Here is a 26103-nt window from a genome sequence, read left to right as displayed (position 1 = left end):
TGAGCTAATCCCTTTTGTCTTCACTATGGCACTATAAATGGTTTGTGGTCCTGGCCGTTTATGTGTTCCAAGATTTACAGCCCAATTGAAAACATACAGTGCCAGCAGATTAAGTGCATAGGGCAGGAGACTTACTGACTTGTTGTGCCACTTCCACAGCACAAAGCAAGCCATCTTGCTGGCATTGCTGGTAGAGATCTGCGAATATTCAGGGTCAAGGTGCCATGCATACATATAGTTACTGCTAATTAGCATCACGTGTTTCTGGCAGATGCCTATAATTTTTTTAATTCTCCCTAGGATCTTAAAAGGGCATACAAATTGGCTGTCTAATGCATAGAGCCAGTTTTAGGAGGTATTTATTTTGCATGGTATCTTTATCAAGTCCAGTAGTTTTTTTTTCTTTTTTATGAGGGCATTCTTAGACCTGGGAGATATGAATAAATTTCCGCTTTTGTCAAATCATCTTTTGCTTTCCATCAGAAATAATGTGTCAGGGGTATTCTGGATATGAAAGAATGGAAAGACTGAGAGGTGCCTGCTGTGTTTGCCTGTGTGTGCTTGAGAGAGAGGGAGGGAGGGAGGGAGCTCAAGTATGTGCACATGTCTGACTGCAGGATAAGAACTAAGAGCTGAGGCATGGGTGGAAAGAGAAATGTGCAGCACACCACTAGCTTTACTTTTTTACGTAGTGATGCAGGACATGGATAATGGCTTGTATCCAACAAACTGTGGGCAGCATGAATCTCAGGGAATGGGACTTTTCCTCTTTCCTTTACAATTCACTGAGCTCTCCCCCTGCCATTCTGTTCCTGGTGAGTCAGAGGACCCTCATAAACAGCATGGGGGCAAAAGTGGGGAACTGAGGGAGGGTGAGAATCCCTTTATCATTAACTACATGCAGTTCATAGCATGGATGTCAAAATTCTCCAAGGTACTGGGAGCTTTCTGATGGTGAGTGGTGCTATGTGTTCCAGTAGGATGCATTTATCTAGTTGTAACCTGCTTTTCCCCAGTTTGGTACATGGCAGCTCACACAAAATATAAAACACATATATAGACCACAAATAATAGCAAAAAATATTAAAACACGACAATCCATCCATAAAAGCAATGATAGCAGCAGCTGACAGAGCACAGAGACACCCCCCCCCCAAACTGCTCCAAAACAGGGAGCTTTGCAGCCTTTCCTGAATAGAGACAGGGAGGGGAGTACTCTTTGCCTCCAGTGGAAATCTCTTCTGGAGTGACGGGGCTATCACACTGGATGCTCTGGAATACACATCTCTTTAATCTCTGAGGATGCCAGAAAAGTTGTTGGGAGGAGCACAGGAAAGTTGGGTCTGTGGCGCAGTGGCTAGAGTGATGGACTAGGTTTAGGCGACACATGGCTCTGCCATGGAAGTTTGCTAAGTGACCTCGGCCCTGTCAGGCACTCTTAGGCTAACCTATTTCACAGGGTTTGTTGTGAGGAAAAATGGAGGAGGAGAATGATAAAAGCGGCTTTGGGTCTCCATTGGGGAGAAAGGTGGGTATAAATGAAGTAAAATAAGAATTGGGATGTGTGCTGCTTCTGAAATGTGGTTCTAGGAAGTATTTTATAGACAATGTGTGGCAGCTGGCCATGACCATTGGATAAATTATTATCTCCCAGTCTTTACCATATGTGAGGAGGACTCTGTGTGGAATCTTTTGTCCCATGTTTTGTTCATGTTGGATGGACATGTTAGAACCACTCTCTCACATAGCACTTCTGTTTATGATGAGTTTCTGGAGAGAGAGGAAGGGGCTAAAAACACTGCACTACAAGGCATAATGATAAGCGTATGGTATTCAGCACCCTGACATGAATGCAAAATGGTGGCATAGCAGGAATTGGAGATGACTTTAACATCAACTTTGTGAACATGACAGATGTCCCTTTGTGTTTTTCTGCAGTGACTGATCATCTATGCATACTGCAGAGAAAACTCACTAATGAAATATATTGCTTTTGTGCCCTGGAACACCAACTTTAGATCTATAATATTTTTTACATATTTTCCCATCCTTTAGAATTCAGTAGCTTTCTTTAAACATGCGTTGGTAAAATCACAAAAATGAGAAACATTTAAATAAATCATAAATACTTACAGCCAAATGTCAAGATTGGAGGCTTCCATTCCATCTGCATTGTGTATTTATGATGAAAAGTGTGTGTTGCCGTTTCCAAGGCAACAACTGGAACCAGATAATATGGGAAGTAGAGTCAAACTATTAACAGAAGTGCATGTTAGACCTCTTGTAATATAGGTCAAAATTATATTTACCTTTGTCTCTCTTTTCCTCTATTATGTCCATTTGCTTCTTAAAATCATGAGTACTACTTATTTTTCAAAATCTAAGCATGCAAGAGCTAAACATTTTGTAGAACATAGCTGACAATAAATAGAGGGAAAATGTTTTATGAACATAATACTAACAAAATACATTCACAATTCTTTTTCTGCATTCAGGTATGTGTAATTCACACTTGGAAACTACAGTTTTAATTAAGCGGTGCATTATACAATCTGCAGAAACTACTGTGAAACCTGCCATGTGGAAGTCTTATTGTTGCCACACTATGTAGGCAACAACAACAGAGAAATTACACAAGCCTGTCACAATGTGGAAAATACCTCAGTCTATATGTTGTTTAGCACTTATGGTTGCAACTGACAGCTGCCCCCTCCCCATCTGAGATATTCACAGATAGAGAATAAGGGCGAAGACAGATGCACTACCTTTTTGCCTGGTCTGGACTCTCAGGGAGCCTGTTCTTGAGATTTTTTTGGCAGAAGCCAGATTTGCAGAGTGCTGACTGGTGAGTCGTTATGTCAATTGCACCATCACCACTAACCTTTTCACAGCATGGCTCTACACAGTGGGCTATCTCTCGCAGTATGAGGCCATGTAGTAGGTCTGCTGGTGGCCACAGCATTGACTTCTAGTAGTTCCAACCCCTGAGAGAGTATGAACAATGGCTACCCATTTGCAGTCTTTTCCGGTAGCCACTCTGATGCTATATTGCTGCCTACTAGAGAGCTTTAAAAGATCCATATCTCCTGTGCATTTCTGGAGGATATATAAGGCTGAATTTTGTAGAAGGGCCTTTGACTCCCATGGGATGAAGTTTTTTAACACTCTGGCTTTGAAGGGTAACAACTTGGATGCTATTCTAAATTTGTTATTGCTGACTTTTGATATAATGTTTCTTATCTTTGTTGGTTTTATTATTGTTACTTGCCTTGGGTTCCATACTTACTGGGCGAATGTTGAGTCTGGAATGATTTCAGTAAAACAAATACATTGTCTGACCACATATGTCAGTCATGAATCCAGCTTCCTCCCTCCTCTGAACAGATTTTCAAGTGTTTAAAGACAGCAGCACCCTAAGAACCAATCTGTTTAGTGCTTTGAGTAAGCGTATGCGGAAGAAGATAGCAGAGAAGGGATCAATTTACACTTGGCAGGCAAGCCCCCTGTGAGTGCCTGGGGAGGATGTAAAGCCACATCTTACATTGCTGTGCTGTATATGTGGCCTCAGTGGCTTGTGCTGTTATGATAGCTTGAAAAAAGTGCTACTTGTGATCAAGGAAATATTTCTGGTTGCTGGTCCTGCCCTAATGTGGATGTGCTAGTTCACTGCATTGCCTAGACATAAGTCTGGCAGCCCTGCGTACTCCTAAGGTGCTAACTGGGGGGAGGGGGGCGGGTAAGTTTGCCAGCAAGTGGAACCAGTCCAAACTATGGGACGTTGAGGGGAAAAAAAAAAGAAAGGCTCATTGCTGCTTCTTCCTAAGTAAATAGTGGCTGAAGGAGTGATTTTCCTTTTTCATAATAAAGCATTTATTTACATATATTCAGACGACGGTGATATATCTTCTTCCTAATAGGATCTGCAGAGTTGAACCTATTTAGAATTTCATGAATTGCTGAAGAAAAGTTTGTGAAATAGCACCTCAAACCTTTTAGCAAGCACTGAAGCAAGTTAGAATTTTCACTGTGTACCATAGATGGTCAGTATCAATAAGTAAAATGCTCAGAGAACCCTAGGCAGAAAGAAAAGTATTTTAAAAAGATTGGATTTGTAGTGATAACTCGAAGCCGTATGCACGAGAAGGCAAAATTAAAAGCTAAGCACTCAGCCTTAAATTTTAGAATTTCTCGCATGACTGCATGATTTCTCAACCGCTACATTGCAGTCATGCTAGCCTTTACTCTATTTAATATTACAATTGGGTAGACTATTGGCTTAGCCTATATCATCCCAATAAATGCTAGTAATCTAAGGTTGATATCTATATGTGCCTGTGATAAACTATATTACACTGAGTCTGGAATCGTAAGCACGTGTGCTTAGTTCTTTCGATTACAGTATGATTCAGAGCCAAGCTGCATGTTATGTTAGGAATCCATGAATGAATCCCCTGATATGTAGTTTAGCCTTTAAAAAATAGTTGTGGAAGAGGGGCAAAATTGCATTTAGGGCTGCAACACAAGAAAAGGGGAGTTTTTAAACTACTCCCAGGGGCACTTCCCCAGTGGCCATTAGCTCTGGAAAGGTAACAAATTCCTGGAGAAGGTGAAGTTTTCATAGGAAAAACTGGTCAGGCCAACTCTTGGTTCTATATCTCTCATCCAAATCATATCACCCCTACACACATACTCTGTAACTACTTTTTAAGGTTAAACAACACACTGGGTAATCCAATTGTGGATCTAGAATGTAATGGATAGTTTGGCCCTTGCTTCCAAGAAACATTTTTTCTTAGGTCAGTAATATAGCTTGCCCTGACCTGTCCTGTGCCTGCGAATGACCTTCCAGCCAGATTAATCCGACATATGATCAGAATGGAGACCAATGGCTGACACCTCTTCTTGGAAGTCATCCCTCTACATCCTCCGAGGTTTGTTTGATAGTTTAAAGTTCATTTGGAGATAAACTTCCTTCATGCTTAACTGAGACTGTTTATCCCCCAATGCTCTTTAAACTGGCAGGCAATCTGACTGTGCTTTATTCTGAGCATGAAGATGATCTAACACAATATTTTATCACAGGCAACTAGACAACCTGTTACTTGATGCATGCTGAATTTACTTGGCCCTTATCCAAACATCTAGTTCTGTGTGAATTTGATAGTAAAGAAATGGAAGATGCAGAAAGAAAACAATTATGTCCATCTTGTGACTGTCAGAAAGATGCCCCTAATGTGCGTTGGAAAGACTATAGCTGTCACATTAATATAGAGAGTATATTGTTTTTCAGGTATTTAAAGCAATGAATATCCCTCAGATTAGAAGTCCATCTTTGCCACCACCTGAAGAGATGCCCAGTGCTTACCATGCCAAAATAGCTCTTCTTGGAGCTGGGCCTGCAAGTGTCAGCTGTGCTACTTTCTTGGCTCGTCTGGGCTACTCGGACATCACCATCTTTGAAAAGGAAACCTACATTGGTGGTTTAAGGTAAATACGGTGATCTTAAAATCTGAAATAAAGAATTTCAAGACCCTTTTTTAAAAATAATCAATAAACAGCAAACAAAGCTTAGGAAGATATGTGGGTTCTTGAGAAGAAAATCAAGCTCTCTTTTTTAAAGTAGAGGGCTGGATTCAGACTATTGTGAACAGGGACAAGAAAATGCCTACTACTGTTGATTGGATTCCTGCTCCATTTGTATGGGACTGGAGGGTGGTTTTCCTCCAATGCCCCTTTCTCACTGTGCTTCATTTGCTGTATTCCATGCCATTCCCAAGGCTTCCCTCACCCCCAGAAGCAGCCATTAGAGGCACAGGGGGCTGTAGAAAAGTGAGGAAAGCAGTAAACAGATTTCTGTGAATTCTGTTACTGGCAGAGTGGATCCAACCCAAAACTTTCTGTGTGCAAGTTAAATCAAATCAACAAACTTTAAAATTTATTCTGGAGACTTGAAAGAGACTTACAGTGTGATGCTGAACAGAAAAGGATTGAGAGAAATTCTCTTAATTCCTATTTACTCAATTTCTCCTGGAGATCCAGCAATACTTTTCTCTTTTTAGAAATTTGGAGTCAGTTTCTAATCAATTCTTTTTTGATCAAAGATAAATTTGAAGAGAAGAGGGGCAGGCAGGAAAGCTTGGCAAAATTTTGGAATACTCAGAGGTAGGATACTCAGAGGTAGGATTGTCTTCACAATCCTTCCTATCTTCCTGCTAGAGCACCACCCTGAGATGTATAACATAGAACAATTGCAAGGGCTGAAGATACAAAAGGGTGCCTTGATTTCTCTTTGAAGAGAAATCCTACTGTTAAAAGAGAAATAAGAGAATAAGAGTGGCTAAAAAAGTGAATTTTGAAAAAGAGCCCCATAACAACCCTAGAGCAGAGTTACACCTTTTAAACCCATTCGTTTAGGTTGGCAGTGTGATTCATGTATTCCAGAAATAAGCGTACATACAAAATTGTGGCCAAATCAGGTATCTACTAGAGGGGAATTTATGGAGTGGATGGAGTTTTTAATGTTCTAAGCTTTTCACCTGTTAACTGTAACAGTTCAGAGAGAATTAAGTCCAGTATTCCCACCTTAATTTATTAAGAAGAGGGATCCATAACCGAGTAGCCACATGGCTGGCAACACGCTGTTACCTATTTTCAAGTTAGTACATTTAAGCAGATCAAAAATGGTTTTTGCTCTGCCATAAGATTTAAGAGAAGAAAATGAATGGGGACAGAGGAACAGCAAACCATAGAACCAAAGAGGTGTTTTAATGTAAGAATCTCTGTAGCCAAACAGTAGAAGGGGGAAGAGTTTAGTGTTTGGTTTTCATTATGAAGTAATTAAAGAAGGGGAGCGGAAGGAGTCTTCATCTCAGGCTGAGTTCGGTTGACATTCCAAGTGCTTCTTATCAAGAAGGTTGAAAAAAACTAGATGGGAAATGCTGTTTATCAAGTTTCTCTTAAAGGACAGAGCTTTTAGTAGATTCTCACTCAACTCAGATTTTGGTTGCTGATCCTTTTATAGTATATCATCGGGTTCTTTATCATTTGGATTGGGAGGGGTACCTTCTCTAGAACATTTTTTTAATAATAAAGAGGCAGTTTGAATTTAGGAATGAGTTTATTCAACCATGTACTGGACTTCAGTTTTAATATTTATTCATTTACTTGCTTTGTTACTAGTCTACGGTTCTCACTGACACTCAGAGTAGATTGCACAAGTTAAAAACAATGCAGTAAAATATATACAAGTCATGTAATAATGATTCTAAAGATACTGTAATAGTACTCTTTGTAAGCTTTGTATGTTGTTTTTGTTAAGATCTTGTTCGATTTTTAACTTTTCACTGCTAATGGGGATAGCTGGTGTGTAATCTCTAGCTTAGTCAAGTCCTTCTGTGGTTAAAGATGTGCTCAGTGCTTTCTATTTACAGATTCCAATGTAATCTTAAATTTGCCCTGTGTTTTTTTCTCTAACGTTTATTATTCCAGGGTGTCCTCTCTTTTGTCAAACAGCTGGGAACTGTTTTGAGAGCTCTGTTTTATTTGTTCTCTCTAGTACATCTGAAATCCCCCAGTTCCGGCTTCCATATGATGTAGTGCATTTTGAAATCGAGCTTATGAAAGACCTCGGAGTGAAGGTAATGAAAAATATAAACTGCCTCAGTATAGCTCAGAGAAAGAAAAGGAGCCAGAGCTTAGCCCAAGATTAACAGCAAAATGTCATGCACATTAGTAAAGAACAATTAAAAGCTACACCAGGCAGAGGCAGAAAGATGCTTCCTCTTGCTCAGGGCATTTGTCTGTCTGCTGTCTGAATGCCACTAGTTTGGAAAAGGGCAATCAATAGTTCTCATCTGGCTTGCCTGCATGTGATTAATTGTCTGTAAGAAACAAATACCTAAATTGCTTTAGGGGTTCTATGTAGCTATTGGAAGGATTTGATTTCTTTAATCATGTTGTGTTGTTGCAGATTTTTTAAAAAATGCAACTTAGATATCTCTTAAAACATTTATCTGTGGTGTCTTTCCTTACCTCAGATTTCTTATAATGTGTGCAATGAAATCTCACATGGAAGATTTTCAACCGCTAAATCAAACGAGCATTAATGAGTCACTTCTTTTTAATAAGCTGCAGCCATTGCTAAACTTGCATGAAAAACAACAATTTTGTGTGTTCTGTGATCAACTGCTTTCCCCTCCTCATTTTACATTTTTAATAGTCATAATAACTGACTGTTGCCCAGATATGATAAATTGAATTTGCATGGAATTTATCCCAGGATAATCAAACTTTTAGACAGGGAAGTAGATGTTGATACAATTTTAAATTGATTAAAGAAATATATCATTTTTCTGGTTCCTATAAATTTCCTGTGATATTATCTAAGCCCTGTATACCTAGACCCATGAGGAAGGAAGGATCCATTTCATTCTTTGTGATCTTGAGTTAGTAATATCGCTGCTTCTCAGAGGTGGTTTCACCCCCCCACCCCCCGCCACACACCTAAAGTAAGAATAGTTACAGTTTTTTCAGATGAAGAATGCAGTATTTTATTGAGCCCTGGAATTTATTATTTATGTAATTCCTATTGTAAGAATAACTTGCACTTTTAAACAGTTATAGGATGCGGCCTAAAGAAATATCAAATATTTGTTTTTTCAGCACACACACACAAACACAAAATCCATAGCATTTGTATAATAAAGTAGAATGCTTGTATCGTGTATCAATAGATATAAATCATCTATTTGAGGAGATTTGCACCTGTGCTTTATTATATCATCTTGTAATAATAAATTACAGCCAAGTTGGTAAAAGGAAAGGAGAAAGGGGGGAGATGTTATGTTTCATATGCTCTTCTGCCCATATTGAAGCGCTGGGAGTTTTGATAGGCACCTTTAGCATTCACATGAACAAGCATTTTCCATTCTTTTCAGTGTTGCAGGCAGATTTTAATGTTGATCCTTCTCTTGTAAGAAGTCTGGGTAATGTTAAATTCCATTTTGCAAAAAATGCTGTAAGATCCCAGCAAGTTTTTGTTCCATTTTCTTCCTTCTGTCAGAGAAAATTAAAACAAAAATACCCCTCAATACTTCACAGGTGAAAATGGAGACACCACTTGTGTTTATATCAAGTGCGTTCATTTACACAAGTGTGTAAATGAACACAAGTGTGTTCATTTACTCAAATAGCCTCCCCACTGATTTTAAAAGCAAAGAGGATGTTTGTTCTTCTGGGTTAAAGATGCTGTGGAACAAGCTCAGTTGCTCTACAGCAGTCTGTTGATTGTTCAGCTTGCAACTGAGCAGCAGCAGGATGTGGACTGGCAGTGCCTTGTGCCTTATTGTTCATGTGCATGCATGTGATATAGAGATGTATGTACAAATGTGCCATTCAGAGATTTAAGTGCAGAGTGCAGGGTACAGAAACCTAAAGAAAGACTGTTTCAGCAGTTCATACTAACAGAATTTTAACAGCATGTTCCCCAAAGAGAAAAATGGGACAAAAAAGGAAAATATTTTACCAGGAACAGAGATTTGAAAATAGAGACGGTCCCTAGTAAACAGGGAGAGTGGGGAGCAGATAGATATATGTGAAACAAAACATCTGCCAATTTTGCATCACTAACATGCATTTGCTCTAGTTCCCCAATCCTACCTCACTCTGTGTATGTCCCTTTAGATCTTTGCTGGCAGCACTTGATTTCAAACAGTTTGAGAGATAACAACAACAGCAACAACAATAACAATATTTGATTTATGTACTGCCCTTCAGGACAACTTAATACCCACTCAGAGTGGTTTACAAAATATGTAATTATTATCCCCACAACAATCACCCTATGAGGTGGGTGGGAATGAAAGAGCTGTGACTGACCCAAGGTCACCCAGCTGGCTTCAAGTGGAGGGGTGAGGAATCAAACCTGGTTCTCCAGATTAGAGTCCCACCACTTTTAACCATTATATCAAACTGGCTCTGACTTGGGCAGAGTGAATTCTGATAATTAGAAGTAGAGAAGCATTAGTACAGGAAAGAGTAAGACATAATGAGTAGGGGTTTGCAATTCGGGTATATGATACCCGAAAAAACCCAAAACAACCTGTTTCGGGTTGTTTCGGGTTTTTCCGAAACGTTTCAGAAAACCCGAAACGTTTCGGGTAATCCAAAACAGCGATTTCCGAAACGTTTCGGGTTTTTCAATGGGAAAATGCCTCCGTCTTCCCGGACACCTGGGGGAGGCATTTTCCCACCGAATCAAGCCAAAATTGGTGGGGACCTTCCTCTAACTCCTCTCTAACAACCACCCAAGTTACAGACCGATTGGACTTTGGGGAGCCATGTTATGGCCCCCCAAACCAGGTCCCCCTATCCTCGCCTAAGAAAGGGAAAAGTGAGCGTCTTTTTAGCTTGCTGCTGCTAATCTTCTTCATTATTTCCTGTGGGGAAAAAATGAAGAGGCAGGCTTGTCTTGCCAGGGGTGGCATTTTGCATGCAAAATGCCCCCCAACCCTCAGGGCCCCTTCTCCCACCTTTCCTCCCACCCCCCACCAAGGCTCAGCCTGCTTCCAATTGGGGGGCCATTTCATGGCCCCCCCAAGTAGGTGCTCTTTTCTCTACTACTTACAGCTGGGGGAGGCTTGTCTTGCTTGTCTTGCCCAACCCTCAGGGGCCCTTCTCCCACCTCTACTCTCACCCCCACCAAGGCTCAGCCAGCTCCCACTTGGGGGGGGGCATTTCATGGCCTCCCCAAATAGGTGCTCTTAGCACCCAAAGTCCACCCCCTACAGCCCCACACAAACCCAATTCCCCCCCAGCTGCCACACACAGACCCAAATCCCCACATTAGCCCCTCACAGACCCAAATCCACCCCCAGCAGCCCCACACCCATAACCCCAGGAACAGGCTATCAAAGGCCAGCCCTCTCCCTTTGTTCCCTATGCTGGGAACTTCTAAACTCTCTTTCCCAGGGCAATTCTGCACAGCCCAGGGGTGCCACAATGGTGGGCACACTTCTGAGTGCCAGCTGGTCCCTGTGAAAGAGCACCTGAACCACAGACACCCTCCCTCAAATTCCCCCACCATCTACAGAGATGGCTGGCCAGCCAGCCCCTTTGTTCCCTATGATGGGAACCAACTGCACAACAAAGAATAAAAAACGAACAACACAAAATAAAGTTTTTAAAAAATTATTTTCTCCCTTTCAAAGTACAAGTAGGCAAAGCATTATGACACATTACACCAGCAGTCCCCCACACAGAAAAATTAACACAACTCACTTAACATCAGAGAATCACAAAAACACAATTCCTGTCAAAAACACTTTATTTCTTGAACAGCTTTAGGTTACACAGCAGGGGGGGCACACCAAAGGGCATTCCAGCATTCCACCTCACAAAAATAACACAACTCACTTAACGTCAGAGAATCACAAAAACATAATTCCTGTCAAAAACACTTTATTTCTTGAACAGCTTTAGGTTACACAGCAGGGGAGCACACCAAAGGGCATGGCAGCAGTATCTTACACAAAAATAACACAACTCACTTCACATTAAAGAATCACCTCAAAAAAATTGCTGTCAAAATTGCTGTTGTACTGTGTAACCTAAAGCAGTTAAAGAAATAAAGTGTTTTTGACAGGAATTGTGCTTTTGTGATTCTCTGATGTTAAGTGAGTGTTGTGTTATTTTTCTGTGGGGGGACTGCTGGTGTAATGTGTCATAATACTTTGCCTACTTGTACTTTGAAAGGGAAAAAATATTTTTTTAAAAAACTTTATTTTGTGTTGTTCGTGTTTTATTCTTTGTTGTGCAGTTGGTTCCCATCATAGGGAACAATGGGGCTGGCTGGCCAGCCTCCTCTGTAGGTGGTGGGGGTGTCAGGGGGTGGTTGTCTGTGTGTCAGGTCAGGTGCTCTTTCCCAGAGACCAGTTGGCACTCAGACGTTTGCCCACCATTGTGGCACCCCTGGGCTGTGCAGAATTGCCCTGGGAAAGAGAGTTTAGAAGTTCCCAGCATAGGGAACAAAAGGAGAGGGCTGGCCTTTGCCAGCCTGTTCCTGAGGTTATGGGTGTGGGGCTGCTGGGGGTGGATTTGGGTCTGTGAGGGGCTAATGTGGGGATTTGGGTCTGTGTGTGGCAGCTGGAGGGGAATTGGGTTTGTGTGGGGCTGTAGGGGGTGGACTTTGGGAGCTGAGAGCACCTACTTTGGGAGGCCATGAAATGCCCCCCCCCAAGTGGGAGCTGGCTGAGCCTTGGTGGGGGGTGGGAGTAGAGGTGGGAGAAGGGCCCCTGAGGGTTGGGGGGCATTTTGCATACATACATATATCTTTATTACTTCATGCAAAATGCCACCCCTGGCAAGACAAACCTGCCTCTTCATTTTTTCCCCATAGGAAATAATGAAGAAGATTAGCAGCAGCAAGCTAAAAAGACGCTCACTTTCCCCTCTCTTAGGCGAGGATAGGGGGACCTGGTTTGGGGGGCCATAACATGGCCCCCAAAAATCCAATCGATCTGTAACTTGGGGGGTTGTTAAGAGAGGAGTTAGAGGAAGGCCTCCACCAATTTTGGCTTGATTCGGTGGGAAAATGCCTCCCCCAGGTGTCCGGGAAGACGGAGGCATTTTCCCATTGAAAAACCCCAAACAACCCGAAACAACCCAAAACAATACCCGAACTGCTAAACCCGAAATGGCTAGCCCTTTCGGGTTTTGCTGTATCCAAAACGGGTATACCCGAAACGAGAAACCCGAAATGGTGTGCCTTTGCACACCCCTAATAATGAGTGGAGCAGGGGCTCAAACCCTAATCTCTGATTCATAGTGAAGGCTCAATTATTGAGACTTCTGCCTCCATCCAAACATTTCCAAGCTGTTTCTTTCAGCCATGAAAGCTAGAGATTTGGGGGGGGGGGAAAGTCAAGGTAGGACCCATCTCTAAAAGGCCAGGGGATCAGAAATAGTTTCCATGCTGTATTCTTTGATGTGTCTTGTCATCTTACTAATTTGGAGTCTTATGTAGTGACCAGTGGGTGAATACCCCCCATGCTTGATCCAAAATTGATCTCAGTTTGTGAGTATTACTAGACATTTCTCAAAATTGTCAGTGACCATTAGCAAACATTTGGGATGCTTGCAAAATATGTGCATCTGCCTGAGTGCATGAACACAGATGAATCATGAGGGGAAGGAGGGGGAAGCCAAAAGAGAGGGAGAGACAGAAGGACTTCCTTCCTGCCCATTATCTGGCTAGCTATCTACTGAAGTGCTAGCTGGCACAAAGTGGGGAAGGGAATGAGGAGAAGGAAGAAGGGGGATAAAGGTCTTGTAATGATATTTCTGAATTATTCCAGTCTTGTAATTTTCACTAGCAAATAACCTAGATTTCTCTGAGCTAAGGGAGGGGAAGGAGTGTGACATCTTGTCCTGTGTCAAGGTAAGTTCATTAAGCTACTTCTTGTCCGATCAGCCAAGTAGCATTATATGTTCTTAGACCAGCACAACCCCTATTCCCAAGATACCATGAGCACAAAAGTGACTGATAAAGGTATGATGAGCTTCATAATATTACCTTTCAGATAATTTGTGGCACAGGACTTTCAGTAGAGGGATTGACACTCAGTGCCTTGAAGGAAGATGATTACAAAGCGGTCTTTATTGGAATTGGTAGGTATTCATCATTCTTCTCTGTACTTGGTTTTACTGAAAGTATTGTTATGTATGATTAATGCTGCAATAAATGGGCTGTGTTTCTGTGTCTCTGCAAGAGACCTTTGAATGCTTCCATTGTGCAAGTGATATAGTTAGAATATAAGGGGTTTTCACCACCTCTGACTAGTTTTAATCGGACCTCATCTGGCAATGACCACTTTTCCTAATATATAATTATACCTATTACCTATGTGAAATATTTCATTGAAGTTATGGAACTATGAACAATGTTGGCCATGAAAATAGCTGCTGTGTTACATTAGGAAGAGAGTTAATAAAACCCAAATCAATATGTTCTAGTACAATTATCACATTTCTAAGGAGCACTTTATTTAACAGATGTCACTAATTTAGTCAAGAAGATCTCAATATGATTGTTAAGTCACAAAAATCCTTTAGGACTTTACTTATGCTAAATTCATGTCAGCAGATTATTGGATCAACATATCATTATCTGTTTTAAAAACAGTAATTTTTTAAAAAAATTAACCCCTTCTGAAATGTTTACTTACCATGAGATAGATTGTTTTGGTGTACATATTTATATCCTGCATTTATTCGACTCCTATTTACTTGGATACCTTTTAAGAGTATGACCACGCAGTTGCAGGTTTCCTGGGGAGGAGTCATAAAAATGTAACTAAATAAATAATAGGAAGCAATTCTTTTTCTCCAAAGGTACAATGTGGTCTCTGCTTTACATTGACCACTTCCTTTGCATGTTCACCTTCCATGAAGACAGGCTGAATGGGTATGCCTGACTTCCCAAAAGTACTGTGATGAGACATCCATGATGGCGTGTACAAGAAGAAAGGTTTCTTCTATACTGTCAGCATTTTTCACTGCTGAAGGATTCCTTTTCTGCCTTGAGCTGCAAGCAGAACTGAAACTAGATTTCCCCACAGCACATCATGTAGCTTGATAGTCTCCTAAAAAATCTGGCAAAGCCCATCCCCAAAAGCAAGAGCCACTATTGTGCTTACCTGAAGTAAGCCCATTGAGCCAATTCATGCCTTACCTTGCAAGGGCTTCTTTCAACTTATTTCCCAGCATGCATTCACACAATCTTGCTATCGCAGCCAAAAGAAATGGAGTAATTAAAGTCTCCTCCTCCCCCGCAAAGTCCATGATGAGAAGTACATTCACATATACCAGGGCACTCTACCTCCTTTAAATGTTTAATGCCAGTGTTGTTTTGAATCTGCTTCTCCAATTGTGCTTAAATAGTCACTTCCTGTTCATTTACAGTGCCCTGGCATACCTTGAATGCATTCCTGATCGGCTCCTTCTCAATGGAGAGTAGAAGGCTTTAATTACTGCATTTCTCTTGGCTGCGAAGTGTGCTCATTAATTTGTTGTTCATGATAGTTATGTCATAATTGCATTACTGAGAGCATATTTTTTTAAAGAAAGGTTAATAATCGATCATATTTGCAGCAGAGAAAAAAGAGTGATTAAAGTCTCATCCTTCCCCTACTCAAATAATGGGTTTTATTTATTTATTTATTAGAATACATACAGCCTTTCTATTTAAAAATAAACACTAAAGACACTGTACAATATTAAAATCCATACAAACAAATGGGCAAATTGGTTGCAGATTGTATAGGATACTCTTTAGCTCCGAATTATAGTGCAATCCCAAACATAGTAATCCCCTTCTAAGTCCATTGATTCTTTGTACAGTTTCACTGTGAGTGTGCAAGTGTCAGGGTGGATTTGTCCCCTCCTCCCCTTTAAAGGACATATTTGGTGTTCTTCACTAAGCCGTGGAAACAAATGGCTTGCACAGTTGATGCAGTTGTCTTTCTCACAAAACTCTTTGGGTTGCAATCTTGTTATGCTGCAAACATTTCGCCAGGCTTTTTGAAATGGTGCCTTTCCAAGTGAAATGAGTGCTTATCCATGAAAGAATGTGAACGTGCAACTAAATCCCTCCCCAACATACGCTAGGCATATTGAGAATGCACAGGCAAGAGTGGTATGAGACTTAATGCTCTTTATTGATCTAGACGTTGCCTAAGTGAACATAATAAGAAACAAGTTGCCCAACTGTTCTTTTTTTCCTATTATTGATTACAAGAGTGGTAATTCTTAGTACAGCAACAACTGTTGTTCTCCATCTGGGTATTCAGAATAATAAGCTTTGCAGGTTTGTTCTCTCATGTGATTATACTACAGACCATTGTGATTTATATAATCCTAAATCCTCTCCTTGTTTGATGCCTTCCATGCATAGGAATTTCCATGGGGTCATATTTCTTGATAATTGTACATGAGGCAATGTGCCAGGTTACTGTCCCTCTTGATTTAATCCATCTGACGAACCATGTACCCTTCATTCTTCTTCTCACCCTTGGCTCAGGGAAAAAAATATCCCTGAAGTTAGAGGGGAATGCATAAAGAGCTTTGGGGTTTTTGCTGCAACTGAGATCTGGGCTAAACTACTGGCAACATTTCAAAATGTTTTGAGATAACCCAGCTGTACCTAGGAAAGATTCAGGAGAAAGAAAACTGACCATAAGTGTAGATGTGCTGGATCTGTCCGTCTTGTTTAGCATTGTTTCATATGGTGGCCAACCAGCTACTCGCTGAAGTCTTAGAAGCAGGGCCCAAGGACCACTGGTGTTCAAAGAGCTCCTGGCAACAGTTTCTTGTGTCTTCTTACAATCTGAGAAGAAGGAGTCTACTGAGAGTTCAACTGGCATGCATGGCTCACTCTGGTGCTTTTTTTTTTTCTTAGCTAGCCTTGTATGTGTGCTGTATGTGATTTTTGTATGCTTGCCCTTTTATTTCTCTTTAATAAAAAAAAAACATTTCCTGTTGAACATCTGCCTGATTCTTTTGAGAATTCTCTAAGGGAGTAATCCCCATCAATATTGGTGAAGATTCCTAGTTGCTCCTTCTTGCTTGCCTCCTTAATGCTAATTCTCCCAACTAATTAAGGAGACCTCCTATTTGGGTCATAGTGCAGATACAGCTACTACAGGAAGCTATTTATTACAACTCCACATGGTGGCTATATGAAGCATACAAGCTATAAGTCAAATAAGCCTATTTGCTCAGGGGAGCAAATGCTTTTAAATATGTTAGGATGCAAGTTTGTAAGGTGTTTAATTCCTCTTGATTTTTAAAAAAACTTTCAAAATAAGTTTTAGAATCATAAATGGTAGATGCTGAGTTTCAGAATGACATTTGTAGGCATTTGTTGTTTTTTCCATGTGCCTCATATATAATTGCTATCATTTTAATACTCAGGCTACTTCAGGAGAATGCCACACACTTTAGAAGCTGATCATTAAGGTGTGGGTGTGGGGGGAGGGTATTGGATAAAAATAAGAGTGAATTTCAGCCTTCAATTATGATAAATGTGCTATAGAGACCTGAAGAACTCATTTAAAACTACATCACTCCTTGTATACCTGAAGTACAACCAATTACAGCTAGCTACGGTTTTAGTATAATGAATGTAGGATTATTCTTCTGCCTCTTTAAAAACAGAAGGATCATTGAGGTTAAATCCATCTACCTAAAGTTCTCTGTGTCTATATTTCATAATAATTTATAGTGGAAGGCATCAGCCTTGAAATTAATTGGGATTATTTCCTTGATTCCAAGAGGAAATCCTTATTTTCATTTTTTTAAAAAAATTAGGTAATTAATGGTACAATCCTAAACTGGGCTACTGAGAATTCTACTCAAATTACTCAATGTAGTTTACTCCCAGGAAAATGTTCTTAGGATTGCACTGTAGGCCTCTCACAGATTTATGTTTCCACTACATCCTTTGGATATTTCAACGCATCGCTGATCCTCTCCTGTGTACTAAGATTTGCAGGAACATCCATGCTCCAGGCTCCACCTACACATACACATAGGAAAAAACAAGGGCAAGGAGTAGGTTCTTCTTAGTTGTGGCACTGTAGCTGTGTGACAGTCTCCCAAAAGATACACAACAGAACCTTATTTATAATAGCTTAGAGGACAGATTTAAATGTGTTTTTTTAGACAGGAGTTGCATGGAGCTCCCTAATTGATAATCAGTTCTATTTGGTTGCTTGTGTAGTTGCAAGTGCTTTTGTTTTTGTTTTGTTTTAAATGCAATGACTTACATCTGATAGTGCCATTCAGTTAGTGTGGCAGCAGCTCCTCCAATGAAATGGCTTTTCCATTTGCAGAGGGGAGGAGGGTGATATTTGATCATTCCTCCATTCCGCTGTCCCTCACTCTGTTCCTTCAGGTCTGCTGAACCAAAGCAGCATCATTGGGGAGAACAAATAAGGCTTCAGAGCGATGAGAGAAGAGCGGAGATTGCCTTCTTATCATGCAACTCTGCTTACTCTGCTTGGGATCCCAGACTGTGTCCTAATTGCTGGGGGTTTTGTTTGTTTTTTTATGTATTCATGTTTTTGTGTGACTCAAGCTGTCCTTTTTATGAAGAAAAAAAGGGATGGTAGATTTGATTGGACAAGAGTTATTCATCTGTTCTGAATACGAATGCCAAATAACTATGGTTAACATCCATCTTCAGGAAACCATTTCTACATCGACTCATTTGCTAGAGAACCACAGAACATAGCAGAAGGTCCTGGATCGTGTTCTAGTAGCATCCTCAATTCATACAACAATTGGTCTCATTTCCTATCTGATCTACTGATGGAACACACCCAACCATTTTCTGTGACCACACATTGCAGGGAAAGATCAGAAATGAAAGAGAAGTTAAAGCAGTATTTCAGGGAAGCTTCTCTACTGCCACTCATCTTCTAACTGAGTAAATCTGAGAAGCTTGTGTTCTTTGCAGCACAGATTGAAAATTGATGCACAATCTAATATGACCACTGTGGAAACTTAAAAGAGAAGATGATTTTGTAGCCTATGATTCACTGGCTGTGCTGGATCCAGTTGTTCTTTGGCTGGAAGGGGGCAGGGTGTCCCCTGCAATATTGCAGTAAAGTATGTAAAGATATTTTTATCAACCATTTGAGAAGTACTTTTCACACCTTGATTGCCATGAGACTGGCATGTTGGAATTCACACATTCAGCACAAGAAGTTTTCTCCGACTTCACAAGTGCCGAAAAGAGTTGTCAGGTGTTCTACTTGAAAAAAACTGCAACACTGAGATTTCCTTTGGCCAAAATCAAATGTTCCAAAAATAATGTTGATGTAGTTAGTATGAAGGTCTTTGTTGTAAATGTTTATTTGCAGTGACTGTGGCTTGGTTTGCCTAGTTTGTAATTTTTTTATTCATATCATCAGAGATAGGTATTACATGGCCAGATTTAAATCCTGAATTTAAGCTAATTGGCTATATTGCTGGTTGTGTTTGTTTTCTCACGAAGGCCAGGTTGGTAGTGGTCAAAGAAAGCAACTACCAAGCTACTGAAGTTGAATTTACAAAATTATTGTTTGTTTTCTGTATCTTTGATTGATTACCAGATTTTGAGAGCATCTGTTGGTTCTGTTTCTTCATTTATTTCTCAGTTCTACTGAATTATAAACCAAAGCAGATGACTGTAAAATGTTATATATTAATGATTATACCTACTATATCCAGTTTAATGTGTACATTTATGGACTGATCAGGATTAATCAAGAATGGATTAACACACTTGAAAAATATGTTGCCTGTGTATTCCATTCCAGAATTATTTTGTATTAAGATTATGGAATTTAGTCAACCAACAGTGGATGGTGTTTTTGAATTTTTTGAGATTCTAGGAAAGAATCCATGTGTCAAAGAATTTCTATCACATGAGAGGATCTTTGGAAAGCAATACTGTATTCTAGGCTCCAGATTCTTCCCACAGCCAGCCAAGCAGATTCACCCTATCCTCAAGGAGCTATATCACTGTAACCTCTCATGGAAGGATGGAATCTGCAGCAGTTTCCAGTAATCCCCAGGGGGTCTGCCGGCCACCTGCTGATATCAAAAGGCAAAATTCCAAAAGGACTGGCAAGTGAAGCCTCACTGCCAGGGTAGAAAGCTGTCACCAGCCTCTCTTAGCTAAACCTTCAGCTGTGGAACCAAGAGGCATTCCCAGCCCTTCCAGCTTTTAAACAGGAAGTCAGCCCTTTGAGGTAGGCACTTGGCAGATTGAGTCCAGAAACAAACTAACAGGGTAGCATGTGGCAAAATGGCCAAAGAACTGGATTTGGATTGAAGACACAACTCTCAATAACTCTACCACAAATTAAGAAAAGGAATTTATTAAAGAAAACTGCAAAGGCAAACAAATTAAACATAGATGTCTGTGGAGAAGCACACAACAACAACAGGCTATTTAAGCTAGTCTATATTCACTAGAAGTCCCTGAACCTGTTCTAGATACTACCTTCAGCAAGGTTCAGAGTCCAAAAGGCAGTTTTAGCTCTTAAGACTAGGGGTCCCAAAGGCAAAAGCACAAAGGTTGCTAGCACAGGAATCCACCTGTGCTAGCAACCTATGTGTAGCATTCAGGAACAGGAACAAAAGCAGGAACGGGTCCCCTTCTCTTCCCCCTTCCCTGCTTGTTCCCTGATACTAAGAGACTGGAAGAAATAACTCTTAGCCAATCAGAAAGCCCAAAATCTCTGATGACAATACACACAGGTAAGGGAGGAGGGAAAAGAACTCATCACCCACCCCCATAAGGCTATGTGCTAGCAAGCCAGGAGGCCAGCACCAGCCTCCATCAAGCTTTGTCATTGAAAGCTGTGTCAGGTTTGCACCTGTGGCTAAAGGCCTCTTTTCTGGTCAGAATAGACACTGCTGATCAGCCCCAATCTCCTAAAAGGGGAGGGGGAGTCTCAAAAGCTAACCCAAGAAGTTTTAACTTAACAACAACAACAAAACCTGAATAAGTGAATTTCACAACAGAATCCTTAAATGGTTCCTTCTCCTTTTAAAATCCTAGATGTAACTGTTAGCATAACAAAATAAACTGATATATATCTATATTTAACCTGCCCCCCCCCACCTCCAGCCCTTACTTTGGAAAGGTTCTGTCCAAGCTCTGTTTTTCATTTCAAATTGATGGTTTTGGTTTAGACTTGAAGAACTGATTTATTTCCAAAATGTCCAGAAGAGTGTATTATCCACTTCTACTTCTGCATGGAATATTTTGTCTCATATCCTCTGGTTTTTTGCGGGAAGGGCACTGCTTCTTAGCCAAGGTGATTTCCTGTTTTCTGGCCTAGATTGCTGGAATGGTAGCTTTCTTCCCTTGCTTGTTCTTTTGAGACTCTGGGCCAAACTACATGTTATGGTCCAACCCATAGCTGTCAATGCCATTTTAGAGAAAAATTTGACCAATTAAAAATTCCATGAGGGCCCAGTCATCATTGAGCCTACAGTGTGAGGGGGCAGGCAATCTTGTCCCCCCATACCTTTCAAGTGTCAAAACAAGCCCCCCCGCCATGGCTGCGAGACCATAGATCAAACCTTTACAGCATTATAAAATGGTCAATTTCTTCTGTTAAATGGTGTTGGCAGCCATGGTTTGAAGCTGTGGCTTCTGTAACATGTAATTTGGCTCTTAGCCTACTTTGGAAGAAGATGATTGCTGTATGGACCGGTCTTAACATACTGTTAGATTTAGTGAATCTCTCAAACGGTATTACTTTCTACATATTTTGGATCAGCAGGGTATAACTACTTAAGACTGCACTGGTAAGTCTCTAATAATGAAGAGCTAAGTTGTTCTGTAGTATTTCCACCGACTGCCTTATGTGTATTTGTATGCTTTAGCGCTTCATTCAAAGGCCGTTGCAATCAGATGCCTAATTAAAATGTATGTGGAAAATGAAACAGTGCATACATTATCTTATTATCCATATAAGATGGTAGCTCAATACTGTTGTTCCCATATTGCAGGGGACCCAAGGTTAAGGGAGACTGGCTTGCCTAGGGGCACCTAGCAAGTTTGGGGCAGAAGTGAGATTGAAACCAGAGCTTGAAATCAGTGGTCTTAGAAAAGTGTACCTCTGCTTCAGTTTGCACTATAGGTCTCCTAAATACTTTGCTGCACTTGCTCTCCTCCGAATATGGTGGGAAAAAATCCTCACATAACAACAGAATAGCTACTTTATGTTCATGCAGCAGTTACTATGGATGTTTTAATGATAATATTCACATATTTAGGGGGGTGCCATAAAGTTGTACAAACTGACATATTAAAAATTAACACGTCACTGGGTCCAGATGGCATACACATGAGATTTCTTTAGCAACTGAAATCTGAAATTGTGCATCTTCTAACAGTAATATGCAATTTGTCACTAAAATCATTTTACCTATCAGAGAATAGAAAAGTATCAAATATAACACTCCTTTTTTAAAAAGTGAGGGCAAGAATCAGAAGGGGCGGTGAAATTGGATTAATAATCCTGTTTGTTTGTTTGTTTGTTTGTTTGTTTGTTTGTTTGTTTGTTTGTTTGTTTGTTTGTTTGTTTGTTTGTTTGTTTGTTTGTTTGTTTGTTTGTTTGTTTGTTTGTTTTACAGTCCACTTTCCCTGTACACCGGTGCAGAGCAGATTAACAACATAAAATTTATAACAATAAAACTCTGGTAGCAATCATATAAATACAGCAGTAAAAACACATTAAGACAGCCCACATTGCACCCTATATCTAACATCCTCAAGATCTGCAGGGAAGGGTGGCTGAGATTTAATAAATACAGGTTGGGGGACATATCCCTCCCCCTGCCAGTGGAAGAAACTGGTTGGATGATTCGCCTGCCTCGATCCCCATAAGCCTGGTGGAACACCTCCATCTTACAGGCCCATAAAAATGATGACAAGTCTTGTTGAGACTGGGCCTCCATGGACAAAGAGTTCCCTGAGGTAGGTTCCATGACCAAAAAAGCCCTGGCCCTGATTGAGGCAAGGCAAACCTCCTTGGGGCCAGGAATAACCGCCAGTAGCCATTGGTGTGCTGATCAGAGCAACTTCCAGGGAATCTAGGGCGAGAGATGGTCATTCAGGTATGTTGGTCCCAGTCCGCTAAAGGCCTTGAAAGTCAAAACCAAAACCTTGAACCTGACCCGGAACTCCACTGGAAGCCAGTGCAACTGGTGCAGAACAGGTGTAATATATGACTAGAATGGAGTCCTGATCAAGACACCCACTGCTGCATTCTGGACCAGTTGTAACTTCTGGAGCAGGCCCAAGGGCTGACCAGCGTGGAACGAGTTACAGTAGTCCAGCCTGGAGGTGTCTGTTACATGGATCACTGCCGCTAGATCACAGGTCAACAGGTAGGGGGCAATCTGTCTGGCCTGGCGATTAGCAATATGAATCATCTTGCAACACCAAAATCCTCAGGCTTTCCCTTAGAGAACCTCTAAATTAGTGATATGCTGGATCTTAGTGCTAAAGAGAAAAAAAACCCCTTATCAACAAGGCACTAGTGATATTTATATATGGGTCAGTATTGAGTTTGCTTTTAAAACAAATCCTACATTTTTGGTTATGCTTACACAACTTAATAGCTTTGAAATGTTGTATTTTCAGTTAATGACCTGTGTAGGCAGATGCTTCAGTGTAGTGGTATGCAGCTGCAGCCTATGCTGAGGGCAAGGGACGGCAGGCAACAAACTCAAACCCACACCAAGCTGGAGAACAAAATGGCCACAACTTTATTGAATACAGCATGAAGGAGCATTGGCGATGCATATGGGTTGGATCCCCCAAAGCATCGGCTGATCAAGACACCAACTGCTAATATCTTGCCTCACCCCCACCCCAGACTGCAGCTGAGGGGGGAAACCAAGGAGTGACATTGAGGGGGAGATCACCTGGGTGTACACCCCGGGTGATTCCCCTGCCACCTGGGAGTAAGTATGCCCTGGCAGCCCCCAAGCTGGGCATGCACCTCCATCACTCCCAAGATTCCTTATGGGAATCCCCTTAATGGGGAGACTGGGCATGCAGGCCCTTCCTCCCCCCCCAAAAGAGATCTGATCCAATGCAATCTGCCCAACAAGTTGTGACAAGGAAAAACAACCACATAAAATGAGTGAGCGGTGGGTGGGTGACACTGGATGAGGACGAAGTGCTGGGAAGTGAGGCCGGGAGCTAAACTTACACCCAGCAGCTGGACCTGAGGGAGAACTGCTTCCCTGAAGTCTGCCGCTAGGCCCCGCCCCCTGCCTGCTCTCTCCTGGCCATTCCTGATAGGATGGTCGGGATCTGAATTGATTGGCTTTCTGGCCCGCCCAGAGGATGCTGGGTGAGCTGGCAACATGGCGGCTGCCCTGCTTCGCCCCTCTCTGTGCCCAATGACCGCAACCTGGCCACCAGGTGAGTCTGGTGGCTCACGTATATATACCCTAACAAACAATCCTCTCTATTAGTTTCTCCTACTGTACCTCCTTGCCTTCTTCTCACCAAGCCAAGTGTTAGGACGATTAGTATTACAAAGCAAAACAAGTAGGCCCAAATATTCCATTTGGCTAAAACAAACCACTTGAACATTGTCTACAATGTATAGAATAAAGTTTCTGACCTCCTTTCCATGCAGAAGAGTAATAAATCAGTGGATTTATTTTTGAAGTCCTCAGTGTTCTTGATCAACTCTTGTACTCCTTGTTCATTTTCCCATTCAGAAAAAGACTGTGTCCTACTTCTAGAGATGCATTGCTTTGGCTTACCTGTCATACTGTGAAATCCTAAGCAGCATTACTCCAGTATAAGCCCATTGATTTCATTGATAATGATTGATTTTCATTGATAATGAGAGTGATTATAAGAACCTTCAGTAATGTTACAATTTCTGGCAAAATGCTTCAGAAGCTGTCCTCCATCAAAAACTAAGAGCAACAAATTACCATGAGGTTGATGAAATATTTCTGTTCTGTATATGTGACTGAAAGCCCAGTGTACAACCTCTTTGTTGAGTTTTGGATATGTTTTCAACATATCAGCAAATAGGCCATGCAAAAAGTGATGCTCACGCTGTGGATGCTCACACTGTGTTACTTCATCAGAGTTTGAGTCCAGTGGCACCTTGGGAGAACAGCAACCAATAGTTTCCCCTGGATGTGGGCCAATTGCAACCGTGTAAACATGTTGCCTTTTGTTTAGTGCATGCAAATGAAGGATCCTAGTGCCTGTGTTCTTATTGGGGAGTTACGGAAATGGGTGGAGTTGGAAGTGTATATATGTGGCTCCCTCGGGGGCCACGCAGTTCTCCTTGTTACCAATAAATGTATACTATGAGCTGAAGTCACTGCCTGGCTGAAATCACTTGGTTTCTTCTCAAGTTTTTCTTGGTTCCTAAGAAAAATGGGGGCCTTTGACCTTCAGCTCTCTGCTTTTTTTTTTTTGACCTTCAGCTCTCTTGAATGCTGGGACAAGGACAATAATTTGCTTAGGGGTACACCCTTTGGCACTAACCAACATCAAATCACATTAACAACCAATGCATATTTTCAGGGCTGGGGTGCACACTGTGGTGAGATTGCTATGCAAAATGAACGGTCTGATAGGGAGAAAGCATTACATATCAGTGTTCTGGAACTCAGAGCCATATGTTATGCTCTTGTCTCAAAGCTACACACCAGGGCAAGAACATTCAGATACAAACAGACAACACCACAGTGATGTACTGCCTCGACAAGCAATGAGGCACAGCATTGCTAACCCTTTGTGCAGAGGCTACTGCCTCTGGAATTGGGCAATTCTCAATGATGTTTCCATACAGGCTATCCTCATTGCTAGCTCAGCCAGCACCAGAACAGATATGTTGAGCAGGGTTCTGGGCGCCAATCATGAGGGGACTGTGAATGATACCTACTTACACCTAACATTCCTGCTGCGGGACATCCCAGATGTGGATCTGTTTGCAACAGCGGTCAATGTTCTACCAGGAGTGTTTTGTTCTATGGCAGGGAGCGATCCCCTTTCTATATGGGATGCTTTCCAATATGTATGGACAGTCACCTTCCACATTCAGATGGACGGCAAATCCATTTTCTCTCATCAAAGATCCCACCAATTTCTCAAGAGAATGTTCAATCTTTATCCCACCAAGGTCGCCACTGGTCCCACCGTGGTCCTTGTCAGTAGTTCTGTTACATCTTATATTAGCACCTTTTGAATTCCTACCCACTTGCGCTTCGGAACTACTGTCACTGCAAGTGAGCTTCTTTTTAGAAATTAGCTCAGCTAGGAGAGTCAATGGACTGTCAACACTCAGGGCTGACCCACATTTTCCTAAATTTCATGACAACAGGGTAGTCTTCCATCCAAGTCTCCAATTCCTGCCAAAGATGTTGTCCTTTTTCCATCTATCTCAGGATATCACCCTACCTGTATTTTTTTCCCCAAGTCCAGAATCCAGGGCAGAGTAAGCACAGCACTCATTAGATGTCAAAAGAGCATTATCATTTTATTTGTACAGAACAAAG

At 41.3% G+C, this 26103-nt stretch overlaps 1 protein-coding gene across 1 annotated transcript in view; it reads left to right on the top strand.

Annotated features, from left to right (window-relative positions):
- The window catches only part of DPYD (dihydropyrimidine dehydrogenase), a 765031-nt gene that overhangs the window by 227985 nt on the left and 510943 nt on the right, over positions 1 to 26103 (top strand). The window contains exons 6-8 of the mRNA XM_054980010.1: positions 5291 to 5487; positions 7556 to 7637; positions 13578 to 13665. Of these exons, the coding sequence (XP_054835985.1) occupies positions 5291 to 5487; positions 7556 to 7637; positions 13578 to 13665 (367 nt within the window). The remainder of the gene's footprint in view (positions 1 to 5290; positions 5488 to 7555; positions 7638 to 13577; positions 13666 to 26103) is intronic.

Source organism: Eublepharis macularius, chromosome 5 (genome assembly GCF_028583425.1).
Source record: "Eublepharis macularius isolate TG4126 chromosome 5, MPM_Emac_v1.0, whole genome shotgun sequence".
Lineage (NCBI taxonomy): Eukaryota > Metazoa > Chordata > Lepidosauria > Squamata > Eublepharidae > Eublepharis > Eublepharis macularius.
Note: the sequence above shows the minus strand (reverse complement) of the source record. Positions and strands in the feature narration are given on the sequence as shown.